General features: G+C 46.2%; 1 protein-coding gene across 1 annotated transcript; it reads right to left on the minus strand.

Moving 5' to 3' along the window:
• Window positions 1-5,211: 5,211 nt before the first annotated feature.
• On the minus strand, window positions 5,212-21,637 carry LOC120039916 (ATP-binding cassette sub-family B member 6, mitochondrial-like; the record flags this gene model as incomplete). The annotated part of the gene is made up of 4 exons (XM_038985234.1): window positions 5,212-5,280; window positions 17,931-18,025; window positions 21,267-21,379; window positions 21,463-21,637. Coding segments are annotated over 4 exons (452 nt in total), but the record flags the coding sequence as incomplete, so codon positions are not given.
• Between the last annotated feature and the right edge of the window lie 3,538 nt (window positions 21,638-25,175).

A 25,175-nucleotide genomic window follows, 5' to 3' on the forward strand; every position in this document is an offset into this window, starting at 1 on the left:
ACGGGGCTGGTCGTCATGATGATACGGGCGGCGTCATGAGTGATACGGGGTCGGTAGTCATGAGTGATACGGGGCGGTAGTCATGAGTGATACGGGGCGGTAGTCATGAGTGATCATGCGGTATCATGAGTGATACGGGGCGGTAGTCATGAGTGATACGGGGCGGTAGTCATGAGTTATACGGGGCGGTAGTCATGAGTGATACGGGGCGGTAGTCATGAGTTATACGGGGCGGTAGTCATGAGTGATACGGGGCGGTAGTCATGAGTGATACGGGGCGGTAGTCATACGTGATACGGGGCGGTAGTCATGAGTGATACGGGGCGGTAGTCATGAGTGATACGGGGCAGTCGTCATGAGTGATACGGGGTGGTAGTCATGAGTGATACGGGGTGGTAGTCATGAGTGATACGGGCGGTCGTCATGAGTGATACGGGCGGTCGTCATGAGTGATACGGGCGGTCGTCATGAGTGATACGGGGCGGTCGTCATGAGTGATACGGGCGGTCGTCATGAGTGATACGGGCGGTCGTCATGAGTGATACGGGCGGTCGTCATGAGTGATACGGCGCGGTAGTCATGAGTGATACGGGGCGGTAGTCATGAGTGATACGGGGCGGTAGTCATGAGTGATACGGGGCGGTAGTCATGAGTGATACGGGGCGGTAGTCATGAGTGATACGGGGCGGTAGTCATGAGTGATACGGGGCGGTAGTCATGAGTGATACGGGGCGGTAGTCATGAGTGATACGGGGCGGTAGTCATGAGTGATACGGGGCGGTAGTCATGAGTGATACGGGGCGGTAGTCATGAGTGATACGGGCGGTAGTCATGAGTGATAAGGGCGGTCGTCATGAGTGATACGGGCGGTCGTCATGAGTGATACGGGGCGGTCGTCATGAGTGATACGGGCTGGTCGTCATGAGTGATACGGGCGGTCGTCATGAGTGATACGGCGGCGGTAGTCATGAGTGATACGGGGCGGTAGTCATGAGTGATACGGGCGGTAGTCATGAGTGATACGGGCGGTAGTCATGAGTGATACGGGGCGGTAGTCATGAGTGATACGGGGCGGTAGTCATGAGTGATACGGGGCGGTAGTCATGAGTGATACGGGGCGGTAGTCATGAGTGTACGGGGCGGTAGTCATGAGTGATACGGGGCGGTAGTCATGAGTGATACGGGGCGGTAGTCATGAGTGATAAGGGGCGGTCGTCATGAGTGATACGGGCGGTCGTCATGAGTTATACGGGGCGGTAGTCATGAGTGATACGGGCGGTAGTCATGAGTGATACGGGGCGGTCGTCATGAGTGATAAGGGGCGGTAGTCATGAGTGATACGGGGCGGGTACTCATGAGTGATACGGGGCGGTAGTCATGAGTGATACGGGGCGGTAGTCATGAGTGATACGGGGCGGTAGTCATGAGTGATACGGGCGGTAGTCATGAGTGATACGGGGCGGTGATACGGGGCGGTAGTCATGAGTGATACGGGGCGGTAGTCATGAGTGATACGGGGCGGTAGTCATGAGTGATACGGGGCGGTAGTCATGAGTGATACGGGGCGGTAGTCATGAGTGATACGGGGCGGTAGTCATGAGTGATACGGGCGGTAGTCATGAGTGATACGGGGCGGTAGTCATGAGTGATACGGGCGGTAGTCATGAGTGATACGGGGCGGTAGTCATGAGTGATACGGGGCGGTAGTCATGAGTGATACGGGGCGGTAGTCATGAGTGATACGGGGTGGTAGTCATGAGTGATACGGGGCGGTAGTCATGAGTGATACGGGGCGGTAGTCATGAGTAATACGGGGCGGTCGTCATGAGTGATACGGGGCGGTAGTCATGAGTGATACGGGCGGTCGTCATGAGTGATACGGGGCGGTAGTCATGAGTGATACGGGGCGGTAGTCATGAGTGATACGGGGCGGTCGTCATGAGTGATACGGGGCGGTCGTCATGAGTGATACGGGGGCTGGTAGTCATGAGTGATACGGGGCTGGTAGTCATGAGTGATACGGGGCGGTAGTCATGAGTGATACGGGGCGGTAGTCATGAGTAATACGGGGCGGTAGTCATGAGTGATACGGGGCGGTAGTCATGAGTGATACGGGGCGGTAGTCATGAGTGATACGGGGCGGTAGTCATGAGTGATACGGGGCGGTAGTCATGAGTAATACGGGGCGGTAGTCATGAGTGATACGGGGCGGTACTCATGAGTGATACGGGGTGGTAGTCCTGAGTGATACGGGCGGTAGTCATGAGTGATACGGGGCGGTAGTCATGAGTGATACGGGGTGGTAGTCATGAGTGATACGGGGCGGTAGTCATGAGTGATACGGGGCGGTAGTCATGAGTGATACGGGGCGGTAGTCATGAGTGATACGGGGCGGTAGTCATGAGTGATACGGGGAGGTAGTCATGAGTGATACGGGGCAGTCGTCATGAGTGATACGGGGCGGTAGTCATGAGTGATACGGGGCGGTCGTCATGAGTGATACGGGGTGGTAGTCATGAGTGATACGGGGTGGTAGTCATGAGTGATACGGGCGGTAGTCATGAGTGATACGGGCGGTAGTCATAAGTGATACGGGGCGGTAGTCATAAGTGATACGGGGCGGTCGTCATGAGTTATACGGGGCGGTCGTCATGAGTGATAAGGGCGGTCGTCATGAGTGATACGGGCGGTCGTCATGAGTTATACGGGGCGGTCGTCATGAGTGATACGGGCGGTCGTCATGAGTGATACGGGCGGTCGTCATGAGTGATACGGGGCGGTCGTCATGAGTGATACGGGGCGGTCGTCATGAGTGATACGGGCGGTCGTCATGAGTGATACGGGCGGTCGTCATGAGTGATACGGGCGGTCGCCATGAGTGATATGGCGCGGTAGTCATGAGTGATACGGGGCGGTAGTCATGAGTGATACGGGCGGTCGTCATGAGTGATACGGGGCGGTAGTCATGAGTGATACGGGGCGGTAGTCATGAGTGATACGGGCGGTAGTCATGAGTGATACGGGGCGGTAGTCATGAGTGATACGGGGCGGTAGTCATGAGTGATACGGGCGGTAGTCATGAGTGATACGGGGCGGTAGTCATGAGTGATACGGGGCGGTAGTCATGAGTGATACGGGGCGGTAGTCATGAGTGATACGGGGCGGTAGTCATGAGTGATACGGGGCGGTAGTCATGAGTTATACGGGGCGGTAGTCATGAGTGATACGGGGCGGTAATCATGAGTGATACGGGGCGGTAGTCATGAGTGATACGGGGCGGTAGTCATGAGTGATACGGGGCGGTAGTCATGAGTGATACGGGGCGGTAGTCATGAGTGATACGGGGCGGTAGTCATGAGTGATACGGGGCGGTAGTCATGAGTGATACGGGGCGGTAGTCATGAGTGATAAGGGGCGGTAGTCATGAGTGATACGGGGCGGTCGTCATGAGTTATACGGGGCGGTAGTCATGAGTGATACGGGGCGGTAGTCATGAGTGATACGGGGCGGTCGTCATGAGTGATACGGGGCGGTAGTCATGAGTGATACGGGGCGGTACTCATGAGTGATACGGGGCGGTAGTCATGAGTGATACGGGGCGGTAGTCATGAGTGATACGGGGCGGTAGTCATGAGTGATACGGGGCGGTAGTCATGAGTGATACGGGGCGGTAGTCATGAGTGATACGGGGCGGTAGTCATGAGTGATACGGGGCGGTAGTCATGAGTGATACGGGGCGGTAGTCATGAGTGATACGGGGCGGTAGTCCATGAGTGATACGGGGCGGTAGTCATGAGTGATACGGGCGGTAGTCATGAGTGATACGGGGCGGTAGTCATGAGTGATACGGGCGGTAGTCATGAGTGATACGGGGCGGTAGTCATGAGTGATACGGGGCGGTAGTCATGAGTGATACGGGGCGGTAGTCATGAGTGATACGGGGTGGTAGTCATGAGTGATACGGGGCGGTAGTCATGAGTGATACGGGGCGGTAGTCATGAGTAATACGGGGCGGTCGTCATGAGTGATACGGGGCGGTAGTCATGAGTGATACGGGCGGTCGTCATGAGTGATACGGGGCGGTAGTCATGAGTGATACGGGGCGGTAGTCATGAGTGATACGGGGCGGTCGTCATGAGTGATACGGGCGGTCGTCATGAGTGATACGGGGTGGTAGTCATGAGTGATACGGGGCGGTAGTCATGAGTGATACGGGGCGGTAGTCATGAGTAATACGGGGCGGTAGTCATGAGTGATACGGGGCGGTAGTCATGAGTGATACGGGGCGGTAGTCATGAGTGATACGGGGCGGTAGTCATGAGTGATACGGGGCGGTAGTCATGAGTAATACGGGGCGGTAGTCATGAGTGATACGGGGCGGTACTCATGAGTGATACGGGGTGGTAGTCATGAGTGATACGGGGCGGTAGTCATGAGTGATACGGGGCGGTAGTCATGAGTGATACGGGGCGGTAGTCATGAGTGATACGGGGCGGTAGTCATGAGTGATACGGGGCGGTAGTCATGAGTGATACAGGGCATCAGAGTAAGTGTTTAGCCTGATAGCTAATGTTTTTATATGGGCATCATTTCATATAGAGCTGTTGTGTAGCTTTACCTCATCCACTACCTCATTCGAACAGCCAAGCATCATGGAGCCTGTAGTAATCTCAGTATTCTAACAACCAAGCATCATGGAGCCTGTAGTAATCTCAGTATTCTAACAACCAAGCATCATGGAGCCTGTAGTAATTGAATAATTTTGGTTAATTTGGATAACTAGGGCCACTAAAAACTTTCTCTAGAGTCGTGGAGACCAGCTGTGGAACGTTCCTTTAACTCTCTCTTTTCAAAGCCACCTCTTAAAACCGCTTTTCACAGATTTGATGAAGCGCAAGAATGAAATGCGACGAAGTGAGACGGGATCAAGAGGTCAAGTTTGCTCAGCCATAACGTGATATCAAAATGACTGTATAGTAAAAGCCTGTTTCTACCAGTAGAATAGAACCCAATGGAACAGTTTTGTGCTCTCAGTTGTCCAGCAAGGGAACAGCTCTCGGCATAATGGAATATCACACCAGGACACTATTTCACAGGTAGTGGTACCCTCTATTACACTGAAGCTGGAGGTTAATTGCCTGACAGACTGGATATTTTGAAAGTGTATAGCATCTTGTACCGTGTTTACTATCAGTAAAGCCAGTTACTCACCTCCCTCTCTCAGCAATCTGGCCATCTTGGACGACCAGGATCTGATCTGATCCAATGATGGTCGACAATCTGAAACAAAACACAATAACATGCACTTCAGCAAGAATGACTTGGTTAGAACCAGCATCGGTGTAGAATGGAACACTATAAGAATGACTTGGTTAGAACCAACAGAATGGAACACTATAGGAATGACTTGATTAGAACCAACAGAATGGAACACTATAAGAATGACTTGGTTAGAACCAACAGAATGGAACACTATAAGAATGACTTGGTTAGAACCAACAGAATGGAACACTATAAGAATGACTTGGTTAGAACCAACAGAATGGAACACTATAAGAATGACTTGGTTAGAACCAGCATCGGTGTAGAATGGAACACTATAAGAATGACTTGGTTAGAACCAACAGAATGGAACACTATAAGAATGACTTGGTTAGAACCAGCATCGGTGTAGAATGGAACACTATAAGAATGACTTGGTTAGAACCAGCAGAATGGAACACTATAAGAATGACTTGGTTAGAACCAGCATCGGTGTAGAATGGAACACTATAAGAATGACTTGGTTAGAACCAACAGAATGGAACACTATATCAATCAATCAATCAAGTTTATTTTATATAGCCCTTCGTACATCAGCTAATATCTCGAAGTGCTGTACAGAAACCCAGCCTAAAACCCCAAACAGCAAGCAATGCAGGTGTAGAAGCACGGTGGCTAGGAAAAACTCCCTAGAAAGGCCAAAACCTAGGAAGAAACCTAGAGAGGAACCAGGCTATGAGGGGTGGCCAGTCCTCTTCTGGCTGTGCCGGGTGGAGATTATAACAGAACATGGCCAAGATGTTCAAAATGTTCATAAATGACAAGCATGGTCAAATAATAATCAGGAATAAATGTCAGTTGGCTTTTCATAGCCGATAATTAAGTGTTGAAAACAGCATGTCTGGGACAAGTAGGGGTTCCATAACCGCAGGCAGAACAGTTGAAACTGGGACAGCAGCAAGGCCAGGTGGACTGGGGACAGCAAGGAGTCATCATGCCCGGTAGTCCTGACGTATGGTCCTGGGGCTCAGTTCCTCCGAGAGAGAGAAAGAAAGAGAGAAGGAGAGAATTAGAGAGAGCCAAGATGTTCAAAATGTTCATAAATGACAAGCATGGTCAAATAATAATCAGGAATAAATGTCAGTTGGCTTTTCATAGCCGATCATTAAGAGTTGAAAACAGCAGGTCTGGGACAGGTAGGGGTTCCATAACTGCAGGCAGAACAGTTGAAACTGGAACAGCAGCAAGGCCAGGTGGACTGGGGACAGCAAGGAGTCATCATGCCCAGTAGTCCTGACGTATGGTCCTAGGGCTCAGGTCCTCCGAGAGAGAGAAAGAAAGAGAGAAGGAGAGAATTAGAGAGAGCATACTTAAATTCACACAGGACACTGGATAAGACAGGAGAAGTACTCCAGATATAACCAACTGGCCCTAGCCCCCAAACACAAACTACTGCAGCATAAATACTGGAGGCTGAGACAGGAGGGGTCAGGAGACACTGTGGCCCCATCCGATGATACCCCCGGACAGGGCCAAACAGGAAGGATATAACCCCACCCACTTTGCCAAAGCACAGCCCCCGCACCACTAGAGGGATATCTTCAACCACCAACTTACAATCCTGAGACAAGGCCGAGTATAGCCCACAAAGATCTCCACCACAGCACAAACCAAGGGGGGGCGCCAACCCAGACAGGAAAATCATGTCAGTAACTCAACCCACTCAAGTGACGCACCCCTCCTAGGGACGGCATGAAAGAGCACCAGTAAGCCAGTGACTCAGCCCCTGTAATAGGGTTAGAGGTAGAGAATCCCAGTGGAGGGGAACCGGCCAGGCAGAGACAGCAAGGGCGGTTCGTTGCTCCAGAGCCTTTCCGTTCACCTTCACACTCCTGGGCCAGACTACACTCAATCATATGACCTACTGAAGAGATAAGTCTTCAGTAAAGACTTAAAGGTTGAAACCGAGTCTGCGTCTCTCACATGGGTAGGCAGACCATTCCATAAAAATGGAGATCTATAGGAGAAAGCCCTGCCTCCAGCTGTTTGCTTAGAAATTCTAGGGACAATTAGGAGGCCTGCGTCTTGTGACCGTAGCGTACGTGTAGGTATGTACGGCAGGACCAACTTGGAAAGATAGGTAGGAGCAAGCCCATGTAACGCTTTATAGGTTAACAGTAAAACCTTGAAATCAGCCCTTGCCTTAACAGGAAGCCAGTGTAGGGAAGCTAGCACTGGAGTAATATGATCAAATTTCTTGGTTCTAGTCAGGATTCTAGCAGCCGTATTTAGCACTAACTGAAGTTTATTTAGTGCTTTATCCGGGTAGCCGGAAAGTAGAGCATTGCAGTAGTCTAACCTTGAAGTAACAAATGCATGGATTAATTTTTCTGCATCATTTTTGGACAGAAAATTTCTGATTTTTGCAATGTTACGTAGATGGAAAAAAGCTGTCCTTGAAACAGTCTTGATATGTTCGTCAAAAGAGAGATCAGTGTCAAGAGTAACGCCGAGGTCCTTCACAGTTTTATTTGAGACGACTTTACAACCATCAAGATTAATTTTCAGATTTAACAGAAGATCTCTTTGTTTCTTGGGACCTAGAACAAGCATCTCTGTTTTGTCCGAGTTTAAAAGTAGAAAGTTTTCAGCCATCCACTTCCTTATGTCTGAAACACAGGCTTCTAGCGAGGGCAATTTTGGGGCTTCACCATGTTTCATTGAAATGTACAGCTGTGTGTCATCCGCATAGCAGTGAAAGTTAACATTATGTTTTTGAATAACATCCCCAAGAGGTAAAATATATAGTGAAAACAATAGTGGTCCTAAAACGGAACCTTGAGGAACACCGAAATGTACAGTTGATTTGTCAGAGGACAAACCATTCACAGAGACAAACTGATATCTTTCCGACAGATAAGATCTAAACCAGGCCAGAACTTGTCCGTGTAGACCAATTTGGGTTTCCAGTCTCTCCAAAAGAATGTGGTGATCGATGGTGTCAAAGGCAGCACTAAGGTCTAGTAGCACGAGGACAGATGCAGAGCCTCGGTCTGACGCCATTAAAAGGTCATTTACCACCTTCACAAGTGCAGTCTCGGTGCTATGATGGGGTCTAAAACCAGACTGAAGCATTTCGTATACATTGTTTGTCTTCAGGAAGGCAGTGAGTTGCTGCGCAACAGCTTTTTCTAAAATTTTTGAGAGGAATGGAAGATTCGATATAGGCCGATAGTTTTTTATATTTTCCGGGTCAAGGTTTGGCTTTTTCAAGAGAGGCTTTATTACTGCCACTTTTAGTGAGTTTGGTACACATCCGGTGAATAGAGAGCCGTTTATTATGTTCAACATAGGAGGGCCAAGCACATGAAGCAGCTCTTTCAGTAGTTTAGTTGGAATAGGATCCAGTATGCAGCTTGAAGGTTTAGAGGCCATGATTATTTTCATCATTGTGTCAAGAGATATAGTACTAAAACACTTAAGTGTCTCTCCCGATCCCAGGCCCTGGCAGAGCTGTGCAGATCCAGGACAGCTAAGCCCTGGAGGAATACGCAGATTTAAAGAGGAGTCCGTAATTTCCTTTCTAATGATCATGATCTTTTCCTCAAAGAAGTTCATTAATTTATTACTGCTGAAGTGAAAGCCATCCTCTCTTGGGGAATGCTGCTTTTTAGTTAGCTTTGCAACAGTATCAAAAATACATTTTGGATTGTTCTTATTTTCCTCAATTAAGTTGGAAAAGTAGGATGATCGAGCAGCAGTGAGGGCTCTTCGATACTGCACGGTACTGTCTTTCCAAGCTAGTCGGAAGACTTCCAGTTTGGTGTGGCGCCATTTCCGTTCCAATTTTCTGGAAGCTTGCTTCAGAGCTCGGGTATTTTCTGTATACCAGGGAGCTAGTTTCTTATGACAAATGTTTTTCGTTTTTAGGGGTGCAACTGCATCTAGGGTATTGCGCAAGGTTAAATTGAGTTCCTCAGTTAGGTGGTTAACTGATTTTTGTCCTCTGACGTCCTTGGGTAGGCAGAAGGAGTCTGGAAGGGCATCAAGGAATTTTTGTGTTGTCTGAGAATTTATAGCACGACTTTTGATGCTCCTTGGTTGGAGTCTGAGCAGATTATTTGTTGCGATTTCAAACGTAATAAAATGGTGGTCCGATAGTCCAGGATTATGAGGAAAAACATTAAGAGCTACAACATTTATTCCATGGGACAAAACTAGGTCCAGAGTATGACTGTGGCAGTGAGTAGGTCCAGAGACATGTTGGACAAAACCCACTGAGTCGATGATGGCTCCGAAAGCCTTTTGGAGTGGGTCTGTGGACTTTTCCATATGAATATTAAAATCACCAAAAATTTGAATATTATCTGCTATGACTACAAGGTCCGATAGGAATTCAGGGAACTCAGAGAGGAACGCTGTATATGGCCCAGGAGGCCTGTAAACAGTAGCTATAAAAAGTGATTGAGTAGGCTGCATAGATTTCATGACTAGAAGCTCAAAAGACGAAAACGTCATTTTCTTTTTTGTAAATTTAAATTTGCTATCGTAAATGTTAGCAACACCTCCGCCTTTGCGGGATGCACGGGGGATATGGTCACTAGTGTAACCAGGAGGTGAGGCCTCATTTAACACAGTAAATTCATCAGGCTTAAGCCATGTTTCAGTAAGGCCAATCACATCAAGATTATGATCAGTGATTAGTTCATTGACTATGACTGCCTTTGAAGTGAGGGATCTAACATTAAGTAGCTCTATTTTGAGATGTGAGGTATCACGATCTCTTTCAATAATGGCAGGAATGGAGGAGGTCTTTATCCTAATGAGATTGCTAAGGCGAACACCGCCATGTTTAGTTTTGCCCAACCTAGGTCGAGGCACAGACACAGTCTCAATGGGGATGGCTGAGCTGACTACACTGACTATGCTAGTGGCAGACTCCACTAAGCTGGCAGGTTGGCTAACAGCCTGCTGCCTGGCCTGCACCCTATTTCATTGTGGAGTTAGAGCCCTGTCTATGTTGGTAGATAAGATGAGAGCACCCCTCCAGCTAGGATGGAGTCCGTCACTCCTCAGCAGGTCAGGCTTGGTCCTGTTTGTGGGTGAGTCCCAGAAAGAGGGCCAATTATCTACAAATTCTATCTTTTGGGAGGGGCAGAAAACAGTTTTCAACCAGCAATTGAGAATGACTTGGTTAGAACCAGCATCGGTGTAGAATGGAACACTATAAGAATGACTTGTATTAGATGCTAGTGGTGCTATCATCTTACGGTATTAGATGCTAGTGGTGCTATCATCTAAACGGTATTAGATGCTAGTGGTGCTATCACCTTAACGGTATTAGATGCTAGTGGTGCTATCATCTTAACGGTATTAGATGCTAGTGGTGCTATCATCTTAACGGTATTAGATGCTAGTGGTGCTATCATCTTAACGGTATTAGATGCTAGTGGTGCTATCATCTTAACGGTATTAGATGCTAGTGGTGCTACCATCTTAACGGTATTAGATGCTAGTGGTGCTACCATCTTAACGGTATTAGATGCTAGTGGTGCTATCATCTTAACGGCATTAGATGCTAGTGGTGCTATCATCTTAACGGCATTAGATGCTAGTGGTGCTATCATCTTAACGGCATTAGATGCTAGTGGTGCTATCATCATAACGGCATTAGATGCTAGTGGTGCTATCATCTTAACGGCATTAGATGCTAGTGGTGCTACCATCTTAACGGTATTAGATGCTAGTGGTGCTATCATCTTAACGGTATTAGATGCTAGTGATGCTATCATCTTAACGGTATTAGATGCTAGTGGTGCTATCATCTTAACGGTATTAGATGCTAGTGGTGCTATCATCTTAACGGTATTAGATGCTAGTGGTGCTATCATCTAAACGGTATTAGATGCTAGTGGTGCTATCATCTTAACGGTATTAGATGCTAGTGGTGCTATCATCTAAACGGTATTAGATGCTAGTGGTGCTATCATCTTAACGTAATTAGATGCTAGTGGTGCTATCATCTTAACGGTATTAGATGCTAGTGGTGCTATCATCTTAACGGTATTAGATGCTAGTGGTGCTATCACCTTAACGGTATTAGATGCTAGTGGTGCTATCACCTTAACGGTATTAGATGCTAGTGGTGCTATCATCTTAACGGTATTAGATGCTAGTGGTGCTATCATCTTAACGGTATTAGATGCTAGTGGTGCTATCATCTTAACGGTATTAGATGCTAGTGGTGCTATCATCTTAACGGTATTAGATGCTAGTGGTGCTATCATCTTAACGGTATTAGATGCTAGTGGTGCTATCATCTTAACGGTATTAGATGCTAGTGGTGCTATCATCTTAACGGTATTAGATGCTAGTGGTGCTATCATCTTAACGGTATTAGATGCTAGTGGTGCTATCATCTTAACGGTATTAGATGCTAGTGGTGCTATCATCTTAACGGTATTAGATGCTAGTGGTGCTATCATCTTAACGGTATTAGATGCTAGTGGTGCTATCATCTTAACGGTATTAGATGCTAGTGGTGCTATCATCTTAACGGTATTAGATGCTAGTGGTGCTATCATCTTAACGGCATTAGATGCTAGTGGTGCTATCATCTTAACGGCATTAGATGCTAGTGGTGCTATCATCTTAACGGCATTAGATGCTAGTGGTGCTATCATCTTAACGGCATTAGATGCTAGTGGTGCTATCATCTTAACGGCATTAGATGCTAGTGGTGCTATCATCATAACGGCATTAGATGCTAGTGGTGCTATCATCTTAACGGCATTAGATGCTAGTGGTGCTACCATCTTAACGGCATTAGATGTTAGTGGTGCTATCATCTTAACAGCATTAGATGCTAGTGGTGCTATCATCTTAACGGCATTAGATGCTAGTGGTGCTATCATCTTAACGGCATTAGATGCTAGTGGTGCTATCATCTTAACGGTATTAGATGCTAGTGGTGCTATCATCTTAACGGTATTAGATGCTAGTGGTGCTATCATCTTAACGGTATTAGATGCTAGTGGTGCTATCATCTTAACGGTATTAGATGCTAGTGGTGCTATCATCTTAACGGTATTAGATGCTAGTGGTGCTATCATCTTAACGGTATTAGATGCTAGTGGTGCTATCATCTTAACGGTATTAGATGCTAGTGGTGCTATCATCTTAACGGTATTAGATGCTAGTGGTGCTATCATCTTAACGGTATTAGATGCTAGTGGTGCTATCATCTTAACGGTATTAGATGCTAGTGGTGCTATCATCTTAACGGTATTAGATGCTAGTGGTGCTATCATCTTAACGGTATTAGATGCTAGTGGTGCTATCATCTTAACGGTATTAGATGCTAGTGGTGCTATCATCTTAACGGTATTAGATGCTAGTGGTGCTATCATCTTAACGGTATTAGATGCTAGTGGTGCTATCATCTTAACGGTATTAGATGCTAGTGGTGCTATCATCTTAACGGTATTAGATGCTAGTGGTGCTATCATCTTAACGGTATTAGATGCTAGTGGTGCTATCATCTTAACGGTATTAGATGCTAGTGGTGCTATCATCTTAACGGTATTAGATGCTAGTGGTGCTATCATCTTAACGGTATTAGATGCTAGTGGTGCTATCATCTTAACGGTATTAGATGCTAGTGGTGCTATCATCTTAACGGTATTAGGTGCTAGTGGTGCTATCATCTTAACGGTATTAGGATGCTAGTGGTGCTATCATCTTAACGGTATTAGATGCTAGTGGTGCTATCATCTTAACGGTATTAGATGCTAGTGGTGCTATCATCTTAACGGTATTAGATGCTAGTGGTGCTATCATCTTAACGGTATTAGATGCTAGTGGTGCTATCATCTTAACGGTATTAGATGCTAGTGGTGCTATCATCTTAACGGTATTAGATGCTAGTGGTGCTATCATCTTAACGGTATTAGATGCTAGTGGTGCTATCATCTTAACGGTATTAGATGCTAGTGGTGCTATCATCTTAACGGTATTAGATGCTAGTGGTGCTATCATCTTAACGGTATTAGATGCTAGTGGTGCTATCATCTTAACGGTATTAGATGCTAGTGGTGCTATCATCTTAACGGTATTAGATGCTAGTGGTGCTATCATCTTAACGGTATTAGATGCTAGTGGTGCTATCATCTTAACGGTATTAGATGCTAGTGGTGCTATCATCTTAACGGTATTAGATGCTAGTGGTGCTATCATCTTAACGGTATTAGATGCTAGTGGTGCTATCATCTTAACGGTATTAGATGCTAGTGGTGCTATCATCTTAACGGTATTAGATGCTAGTGGTGCTATCATCTTAACGGTATTAGATGCTAGTGGTGCTATCATCTTAACGGTATTAGATGCTAGTGGTGCTATCATCTTAACGGTATTAGATGCTAGTGGTGCTATCATCTTAACGGTATTAGATGCTAGTGGTGCTATCATCTTAACGGTATTAGATGCTAGTGGTGCTATCATCTTAACGGTATTAGATGCTAGTGGTGCTATCATCTTAACGGTATTAGATGCTAGTGGTGCTATTGCTATCATCTTAACGGTATTAGATGCTAGTGGTGCTATCATCTTAACGGTATTAGATGCTAGTGGTGCTATCCATCTTAACGGTATTAGATGCTAGTGGTGCTATCATCTTAACGGTATTAGATGCTAGTGGTGCTATCATCTTAACGGTATTAGATGCTAGTGGTGCTATCATCTTAACGGTATTAGATGCTAGTGGTGCTATCATCTTAACGGCATTAGATGCTAGTGGTGCTATCATCTTAACGGTATTAGATGCTAGTGGTGCTATCATCTTAACGGCATTAGATGTTAGTGGTGCTATCATCTTAACGGCATTAGATGCTAGTGGTGCTATCATCTTAACGGCATTAGATGCTAGTGGTGCTATCATCATAACGGCATTAGATGCTAGTGGTGCTATCATCTTAACGGTATTAGATGCTAGTGGTGCTACCATCTTAACGGCATTAGATGTTAGTGGTGCTATCATCTTAACGGCATTAGATGCTAGTGGTGCTATCATCTAACGGCATTAGATGCTAGTGGTGCTATCATCATAACGGCATTAGATGCTAGTGGTGCTATCATCTTAACGGTATTAGATGCTAGTGGTGCTATCATCTTAACGGTATTAGATGCTAGTGGTGCTATCATCTTAACGGTATTAGATGCTAGTGGTGCTATCATCTTAACGGTATTAGATGCTAGTGGTGCTATCATCTTACGGTATTAGATGCTAGTGGTGCTATCATCTTACGGTATTAGATGCTAGTGGTGCTATCATCTTAACGGTATTAGATGCTAGTGGTGCTATCATCTTAACGGTATTAGATGCTAGTGGTGCTATCATCTTAACGGTATTAGATGCTAGTGGTGCTATCATCTTAACGGTATTAAATGCTAGTGGTGCTATCATCTTAACGGTATTAGATGCTAGTGGTGCTATCATCTTAACGGTATTAGATGCTAGTGGTGCTATCATCTTAACGGTATTAGATGCTAGTGGTGCTATCATCTTAACGGTATTAGATGCTAGTGGTGCTATCATCTTAACGGTATTAGATGCTAGTGGTGCTATCATCTTAACGGTATTAGATGCTAGTGGTGCTATCATCTTAACGGTATTAGATGCTAGTGGTGCTATCATCTTAACGGTATTAGATGCTAGTGGTGCTATCATCTTAACGGTATTAGATGCTAGTGGTGCTATCATCTTAACGGTATTAGATGCTAGTGGTGCTATCATCTTAACGGTATTAGATGCTAGTGGTGCTATCATCTTAACGGTATTAGATGCTAGTGGTGCTATCATCTTAACGGTATTAGATGCTAGTGGTGCTATCATCTTAACGGTATTAGATGCTAGTGGTGCTATCATCTTAACGGTATTAGATGCTAGTGGTGCTATCATCTTAACGGTATTAGATGCTAGTGGTGCTATCATCTTAACGGTATTAGATGCTAGTGGTGCTATCATCTTAACGGTATTAGATGCTAGTGGTGCTATCATCTTAACGGTATTAGATGCTAGTGGTGCTATCATCTTAACGGTATTAGATGCTAGTGGTGCTATCATCTTAACGGTATTAGATGCTAGTGGTGCTATCATCTTAACGGTATTAGATGCTAGTGGTGCTATCATCTTAACGGTATTAGATGCTAGTGGTGCTATCATCTTAACGGTATTAGATGCTAGTGGTGCTATCATCTTAACGGTATTAGATGCTAGTGGTGCTATCATCTTAACGGTATTAGATGCTAGTGGTGCTATCATCTTAACGGTATTAGATGCTAGTGGTGCTATCATCTTAACGGCATTAGATGCTAGTGGTGCTATCATCTTAACGGCATTAGATGCTAGTGGTGCTATCATCTTAACGGCATTAGATGCTAGTGGTGCTATCATCTTAACGGCATTAGATGCTAGTGGTGCTATCATCTTAACGGCATTAGATGCTAGTGGTGCTATCATCATAACGGCATTAGATGCTAGTGGTGCTACCATCTTAACGGTATTAGATGCTAGTGGTGCTATCATCTTAACGGTATTAGATGCTAGTGGTGCTATCATCTTAACGGTATTAGATGCTAGTGGTGCTATCATCTTACGGTATTAGATGCTAGTGGTGCTATCATCTTAACGGTATTAGATGCTAGTGGTGCTATCATCTTACGGTATTAGATGCTAGTGGTGCTATCATCTTAACGGTATTAGATGCTAGTGGTGCTATCATCTTAACGGTATTAAATGCTAGTGGTGCTATCATCTTAACGGTATTAGATGCTAGTGGTGCTATCATCTTAATGGTATTAAATGCTAGTGGTGCTATCATCTTAACGGTATTAGATGCTAGTGGTGCTATCATCTTAACGGTATTAGATGCTAGTGGTGCTATCATCTTAACGGTATTAGATGCTAGTGGTGCTATCATCTTAACGGTATTAGATGCTAGTGGTGCTATCATCTTAACGGTATTAGATGCTAGTGGTGCTATCATCTTAACGGTATTAGATGCTAGTGGTGCTATCATCTTAACGGTATTAGATGCTAGTGGTGCTACCATCTTAACGGTATTAGATGCTAGTGGTGCTATCATCTTAACGGTATTAGATGCTAGTGGTGCTACCATCTTAACGGTATTAGATGCTAGTGGTGCTATCATCTTAACGGTATTAGATGCTAGTGGTGCTATCATCTTAACGGTATTAGATGCTAGTGGTGCTATCATCTTAACGGTATTAGGTGCTAGTGATGCTATCATCTTAACGGTATTAGATGCTAGTGGTGCTATCATCTTAACGGTATTAGATGCTAGTGGTGCTATCATCTTAACGGTATTAGATGCTAGTGGTGCTATCATCTTAACGGTATTAGATGCTAGTGGTGCTATCACCTTAACGGTATTAGATGCTAGTGGTGCTATCACCTTAACGGTATTAGATGCTAGTGGTGCTATCACCTTAACGGTATTAGATGCTAGTGGTGTTATCACCTTAACGGTATTAGATGCTAGTGGTGTTATCACCTTAACGGTATTAGATGCTAGTGGGGCTATCATCTTAACGGTATTAGATGCTAGTGGTGCTATCATCTTAACGGTATTAGATGCTAGTGGTGCTATCATCTTAACGGTATTAGATGCTAGTGGTGCTATCATCTTAACGGTATTAGATGCTAGTGGTGCTACCATCTTAACGGTATTAGATGCTAGTGGTGCTATCATCTAAACGGTATTAGATGCTAGTGGTGCTATCATCTTAACGGTATTAGATGCTAGTGGTGCTATCATCTTAACGGTATTAGATGCTAGTGGTGCTATCATCTTAACGGTATTAGATGCTAGTGGTGCTATCATCTAAACGGTATTAGATGCTAGTGGTGCTATCATCTTAACGGTATTAGATGCTAGTGGTGCTATCATCTTAACGGTATTAGATGCTAGTGGTGCTATCATCTTAACGGTATTAGATGCTAGTGGTGCTACCATCTTAACGGTATTAGATGCTAGTGGTGCTATCATCTTGCTGTTCCTAGTCCACCTGGTTGTGCTGCTGCTCCAGTTTCAACTGTTCTGCCTGCGGCTATGGAACCCTGACCTGTTCACCGGACGGGCTACCTGTCCCAGACCTGCTGTTTTCAACTCTCTAGAGACAGCAGGAGCGGTAGAGATACTCTTAATGATCGGCTATGAAAAGACAACTGACATTTACTCCTGAGGTGCTGACTTGCTGCACCCTCGACAAATACTGTGATTATTATTATTTGACCATGCTGGTCATTTATGAACATTTGAACATCTTGGCCATGTTCTGTTATAATCTGCACCAGGCACAGCCAGAAGAGGACTGGCCACCCCTCATAGCCTGGTTCCTCTCTAGGTTTCTTCTTAGGTTCTGGCCTTTCTAGGGAGTTTTTCCTAGCCACTGTGCTTTTACACCTGCATTGCTTGCTGTTTGGGGTTTTAGGCTGGGTTTCTGTACAGCACTTTGAGATATCAGCTGATGTAAGAAGGGCTTTATAAATACATTTGATGTAACCAGCTGGGAGACACGTTGAGGGAGAAGAAAGATGAAACCTGTTAACAGAACAGATGATGATTGACTGGCTCTTCTGAAAGCGTTACCTGTGTGTCACTACTATAGTGGTCCTGTTGGCACAGACTTTGGAGAATGACGCCTGGATGTTTCGTTCTGTCTGTGTGTCCAGGGCTGACGTGGCCTGCAGAGAGAGAGACAGGGTGAGAAAGAGACAGTTAGTACATAGCCTGCAGAGAGAGAGACAGGGAGAGAGAGAGAAAACCAAAACAAAGGCAAAGTCTTCTCATGCTTTGTTGATTTCAAAAAAGCCTTCGACTCAATTTGGCATGAGGGTCTGCTATACAAATTGATGGAAAGTGGTGTTGGGGGTAAAACATACGACATTATAAAATCCATGTACACAAACAACAAGTGTGCGGTTAAAATTTGCAAAAAACACACACATTTCTTCACACAGGGTCGTGGGGTGAGACAGGGATGCAGCTTAAGCCCCACCCTCTTCAACATATATATCAACGAATTGGCGCGGGCACTAGAACAGTCTGCAGCACCCGGTCTCACCCTACTAGAATCCGAAGTCAAATGTCTACTGTTTGCTGATGATCTGGTGCTTCTGTCACCAACCAAGGAGGGCCTACAGCAGCACCTAGATCTTCTGCACAGATTCTGTCAGACCTGGGCCCTGACAGTAAATCTCAGTAAGACCAAAATAATGGTGTTCCAAAAAAGGTCCAGTCACCAGGACCACGAATTCCATCTAGACACCGTTGCCCTAGAGCACACAAAAAACTATACATACCTCGGCCTAAACATCAGCACCACAGGTAACTTCCACAAAGCTGTGAACGATCTGAGAGACAAGGCAAGAAGGGCCTTCTATGCCATCAAAAGGAACATAAATTTCAACATACCAATTAGGATCTGGCTAAAAATACTTGAATCAGTCATAGAGCCCATTGCCCTTTATGGTTGTGAGGTCTGGGGTCCGCTCACCAACCAAGATTTCACAAAATGGGACAAACACCAAATTGAGACTCTGCATGCAGAATTCTGCAAAAATATCCTCCGTGTACAACGTAGAACACCAAATAATGCATGCAGAGCAGAATTAGGCCGATACCCACTAATTATCAAAATCCAGAAAAGAGCCGTTAAATTCTACAACCACCTAAAAGGAAGCGATTCCCAAACCTTCCATAACAAAGCCATCACCTACAGAGAGATGAACCTGGAGAAGAGTCCCCTAAGCAAGCTGGTCCTAGGGCTCTGTTCACAAACACAAACACACCCCACAGAGCCCCAGGACAACAGCACAATTAGACCCAACCAAATCATGAGAAAACAAAAAGATAATTACTTGACACATTGGAAAGAATTAACAAAAAAACAGAGCAAACTAGAATGCTATTTGGCCCTAAACAGAGAGTACACAGTGGCAGAATACCTGACCACTGTGACTGACCCAAACTTAAGGAAAGCTTTGACTATGTACAGACTCAGTGAGCATAGCCTTGCTATTGAGAAAGGCCGCCGTAGGCAGACATGGCTCTCAAGAGAAGACAGGCTATGTGCACACTGCCCACAAAATGAGGTGGAAACTGAGCTGCACTTCCTAACCTCCTGCCCAATGTATGACCATATTAGAGAGACATATTTCCCTCAGATTACACAGATCCACAAAGAATTTGAAAACAAATCCAATTTTGATAAACTCCCATATCTACTGGGAGAAATTCCACAGTGTGCCATCACAGCAGCAAGATTTGTGACCTGTTGCCACAAGAAAAGGGCAACCAGTGAAGAACAAACACCATTGTAAATACAACCCATATTTATGCTTATTTATTTTAACTTGTGTGCTTTAACCATTTGTACATTGTTACAACACTGTATATATATAATATAACATTTGTAATGTCTTTATTGTTTTGAAACTTCTGTATGTGTAATGTTTACTGTTAATTTGTATTGTTTATTTCACTTTTGTATAATATCTACCTCACTTACTTTGGCAATGTTAACACATGTTTCCCATGCCAATAAAGCCCCTTGAATTGAATTGAATTGAGAGAGAGAGAGAGAGAGAGAGAGAGAGAGTTAGTACGTAGCCTGCAGAGAGAGAGACAGAGAGAGAGAGAGAGAGAGTTAGTACGTAGCCTGCAGAGAGAGAGAGAGAGAGAGAGAGAGAGAGAGAGAGAGAGAGAGAGAGAGAGAGAGAGAGAGAGAGAGAGTTAGTACGTAGCCTGCAGAGAGAGAGAGAGAGAGAGAGTTAGTACGTAGCCTGCAGAGAGAGAGACAGGGAGAGAGAGAGAGAGTTAGTACGTAGCCTGCAGCGAGAGAGACAGGGTGAGAGAGAGACAGGGAGAGCGAGAGAGAGAGAGAGAGAGAGAGAGAGAGAGAGAGAGAGAGAGAGAGAGAGAGAGAGAGAGAGAGAGAGAGAGAGTTAGTACGTAGCCTGCGGAGAGAGAGACAGGGAGAGAGAGAGAGAGAGAGAGAGAGAGAGAGAGAGAGAGAGAGAGAGAGAGAGAGAGAGAGTTAGTACGTAGCCTGCAGAGAGAGAGAGACAGGGAGAGAGAGAGAGTTAATACGTAGCCTGCAGAGAGAGAGACAGGGAGAGAGAGAGAGTTAGTACGTAGCCTGCAGAGAGAGAGACAGGGAGAGAGAGAGAGAGAGAGACAGGGAGAGAGAGAGTTAGTACGTAGCCTGCAGAGAGAGAGACAGGAAGAGAGAGAGAGAGTTAGTACGTAGCCTGCGGAGAGAGAGACAGGGAGAGAGAGAGAGAGAGAGAGAGAGAGAGAGAGAGAGAGAGAGAGAGAGAGAGAGAGAGAGAGAGAGAGAGTTAGTACGTAGCCTGCAGAGAGAGAGAGACAGGGAGAGAGAGAGAGTTAGTACGTAGCCTGCAGAGAGAGAGACAGGGAGAGAGAGAGAGTTAGTACGTAGCCTGCAGAGAGAGAGACAGGGAGAGAGAGAGAGAGAGAGACAGGGAGAGAGAGAGTTAGTACGTAGCCTGCAGAGAGAGAGACAGGAAGAGAGAGAGAGAGTTAGTACGTGGCCTGCAGAGAGAGAGACAGGGAGAGAGAGAGAGTTAGTACGTAGCCTGAAGAGAGAGAGACAGGGAGAGAGAGAGAGTTAGTACGTAGCCTGCAGAGAGAGAGAGACAGGGAGAGAGAGAGAGAGAGTTAGTACGTAGCCTGCAGAGAGAGAGACAGGGAGAGAGAGAGACAGGGTGAGAGAGAGACAGTTAGTACATAGCCCGATCCCCCCCACCCCACCAGCCCTCTTCCCGATCCCCCCCGCCCCACCAGCCCTCTTCCCGATCCCCCCGCCCCACCAGCCCTCTTCCCGATCCCCCCGCCCCACCAGCCCTCTTCCCGATCCCCCCCACCCCACCAGCCCTCTTCCCGATCCCCCCTATCTCTGACCTCATCCAGCAGTATAATACGAGGGTCTTTCAGGATGGTACGGGCGATGGCTACTCTCTGTTTCTCTCCTCCACTCAGCTTCAGACCCCTCTCTCCCACCTGGGTCTCATACCCTGTGGAGACAACACAACACACACATCATCCTCCTCCTCATCCTCCTTATCATCCTCTTCTTCTTCATCATCCTCTTCCTCACCCTCGGGCAGCGACAGGATCTTGTAGTGTATGTCCGCAGCGAGGGCAGCCTCCTCCACCTCCTGGTCGCTAGCGAGAACGCGTCCGTAGCGGATGTTGTTTCTTATGCTGTCATTGAAGAGCACCGTGTCCTGAGGAACCACGCCGATGTAGGAGCGGAGAGAAGTCTGGGTCACCTATAGCCAGGGATGGTTACAGATTAGGATTACAGAGAGAGGTCTGGGTCATCTATAGCCAGGAATGGTACAGATTAGGATTACAGAGAGAGGTCTGGGTCACCTATAGCCAGGAATGGTTACAGATTAGGATTACAGAGGGAGGTCTGGGTCACCTATAGCCAGGAATGGTTACAGATTAGGATTACAGAGGGAGGTCTGGGTCACCTATAGCCAGGGATGGTACAGATTAGGATTACAGAGAGAGGTCTGGGTCACCTATAGCCAGGGATGGTACAGATTAGGATTACAGAGAGAGGTCTGGGTCGGACAGGTTAGGATTCTTTGTATTTTATTTAACCTTTATTTAACTAGGCAAGTCAGTTAAGAACAATTTCTTATTTACAATGACGGCCTACCCCAGCCAAACCCTAACCCTGACAACGCTGGGCCAATTGTGCGCCGCCCTATGGGACTCCCAATCACGGCCGGTTGTGAAACAGCCTGGGAATCGAACCAGGGTCTGTAGTGACGCCTCTAGCACTGAGATGCAGTAATTTAGACTGCTGCGCCACTCGGGAGCCCCTACAGACGACCCATACAGTATAGCCTGCTCTGGAACAGATGGCATACAGGGCACAGGTAAACAAGCACACCCAAACACATACACACGCAAACACACCCTACATTCACACACATACACCGACATGAACATAAAAACTGAATGTTTTTATACCTTACGAATATGTTAAACTGGGTCCTCTATCCACCGTGACATTACTACTGGCACCATTCTCACCCAGAGCCCTCTGTTGCACATATGTTTTTGTATGTCACTTTTCCTGAGTTCTCCCCGCATTCCCAGCACAAGGCGCTCGTCGATTCAGGCGCGGCTGGGAATTTTCGCCCATAGTTTAGGGATCCCCGTTGTTCCCGTGGCTGTGCCCTTCCCCGTTCACGCCTTAGACAGTCGACCATTAGGGTCAGGGTTGATTAGGGAGGCCACCGCTCCTCTGGACATGGTGACGCAGGGGGATCACAAGGAGAGAATTAGTATCTCCCTCATTGACTCTCCTGCGTTTCCCGTGGTGCTAGGCCTACCCTGGTTAGCTTGTCATGACCCCACTGTTTCTTGGCAACGGAGGGCTCTCACGGGGTGGTCGCGAGAGTGCACAGGGAGGTGTTTAGGGGTTTCCGTTGGTGCTACCACGGTGGAAAGTCAAGACCAGGTCTCCACCGTGCGCATTCCCCCAGAATATGCCGATTTGGCTCTCGCCTTCTGTAAGGCGACTCAATTACCACCCCATCGACGAGGGGATTGTGCGATAAATCTCCTGGTAGACGCCGCACTTCCCAGGAGTCACGTGTATCCTCTGTCACAAGCGGAGACGGTGGTGTCATGACGTTGGCCTGGGGGTAGGTTTATGACAGTCATAAATACCTCTTTCCCCCTTTTTCCCTCTCCCTACTATAACTGATGTGACATAAGAAAACCCATTGGTTAACATAGAGGTTCTGGGAACATCAGAAGTTGGGGGGAAATTAACTATATTCTGGTAATCCGACCAACTGAACATATGCGGTGGTACTTAAGGTATATTATGTCAGTTCGGTTGCCCTCTGACACATTCTCATCAATGATAGAATGACAGAAACTCTACTGTGGAAAGTCTAAACGTCAGAGAATCGGATTCACATGGAATTGTTGTTTAATTCAAATGTTTGAATATGAAATTATTTGTGAAGAGATTAAATGTAATTTTAGCTTCCAAATGAGAGAGTTGGGTTTTCATAAGTTTGGGCTTCTGCTCAACCAGGGGCCCGCCCCTGTGAAGAGACATGGGTTATAAACTTTTCAGACACACCCCTCTCCCTCCACTATAAAAGCCATTGACAAAAAATAACTTCCTGTTCCGGGAACATTAGGATGACGGTCCGATGTCAGAATGGTTCAGATAATAACTACAGAACTAAGCCAACATCAGCATGGACTTTGGTTGTGAATGGTATGAACTTTGAACTCGTATTCACTACAGAAGTGATACCTCCTAGCCGTTGAGTTAGCAACAGCTGCTACAAACGCAGGTTAGGAAGGACAGTCAGAGTATCCCGTCTACTACACAACGTTGCTACAACTGATCCAGTGACCACCAGAGACATTCTTCAAAGGACAGAGGACTCGGGTTGGCGATACGGTCTTCCATCTACCACCAACCTACTGAAGCGCAGCTCAGAGTAAATATTTATTGCATTTTCCTTTTCTAAATGGGCGGTAATTTAGAATGCATAAGATACTGTATTTACGATAGTACAGCTTCGCCTATGTTCCAGTCTCCCGCTCTTTCACTAAAATCCCGCCCCTTTTCTTTGTGTAACAAGCTGTCATATCTGTTCCGCTCGCTAGGGACGTTTTCCTTTATGACAGCAATTTGAAATCAAGTTATGATTCAACTTGTTAGCCAGGATTCTTGCAGATAACCAAGGATTTACAACTTTCAGATGAGACTGAATAAAATGACGATTAATGTGACTGCTATGGATGTAAAATATTACTAAATCTTTAAGAGTTTATTCGGAAGATAACAGCTCTATAAATATTCTTTCATGGTGTCCCTCTCTAGTTAACTACATTTACATGATTAGTTCAATCAGGTAATATTAATTACGGAGAAATTATTTTATAGAATAGTATGTCATAGCAATTAATCTGGCATAGCCAAAGACACGACAGTGGCTATGGAGACATATATCTCTGAATCCCTGTGTCAGGGGTACATTCGGCCCTCTAATTCACCCGCCTCCTCGAGTTTCTTTTTTGTGAAGAAGGAGGGAGGTCTTCGCCCGTGTATTGACTATCGGTGAGGTACAGTTACCCGCTACCTCTCATCGCCACAGCGATTGAGTCAATTCACGGGGCGCGCTTCTTCACCAAACTAGATCTCAGGAGCGCTTACAACCTGGTGCGTATCCGGGAGGGAGACGAGTGGAAGACGGCGTTCAGTACTACCTCAAGGCATTATGAGTACCTCGTCATGCCGTACGGGTTGATGAATGCTCCATCATTCTTCCAAGCCTTTGTGGACAAGATTTTCAGGGACCTGCACGGGCAGGTGTAGTGGTGTATATCAACTACATTCTGATATACTCCGCTACACGCGCCGAGCATGTGTCCCTGGTGCTCAGGGGGCTTGGACGATTGTTGGAACATGTACGTCAAGGCCTGTTCTTCCAGCAGTCCGTCTCCTTCCTAGGGTACCGCATTTCCATCTCGGGGGTGGAGATAGAGAGTGACCGCATTGTAGCCGTGCGTAATTGGCCAACTCCCACCACGGTAAAGGAGGTGCAGCGGTTTCTTGGGTTTGCCCATTACTACCGGAGGTTTATACAGGGTTTTGGTCAGGTAGCGGCTACCATTACCTCACTGCTGAAGGGGGGCCCGGTAAGTTTGCAGTGGTCGGCTGAGGGCTTTTGGTCACCTGAGGGCTCTGTTTACCTCGGCTCCCGTGCTGGCCCATCCGGATCACTCTTTGGCGTTCATAGTGGAGGTGGATGCGTCCGA

The sequence above is a fragment of the Salvelinus namaycush genome, unplaced genomic scaffold, assembly GCF_016432855.1.
Source record: "Salvelinus namaycush isolate Seneca unplaced genomic scaffold, SaNama_1.0 Scaffold3084, whole genome shotgun sequence".
Lineage (NCBI taxonomy): Eukaryota > Metazoa > Chordata > Actinopteri > Salmoniformes > Salmonidae > Salvelinus > Salvelinus namaycush.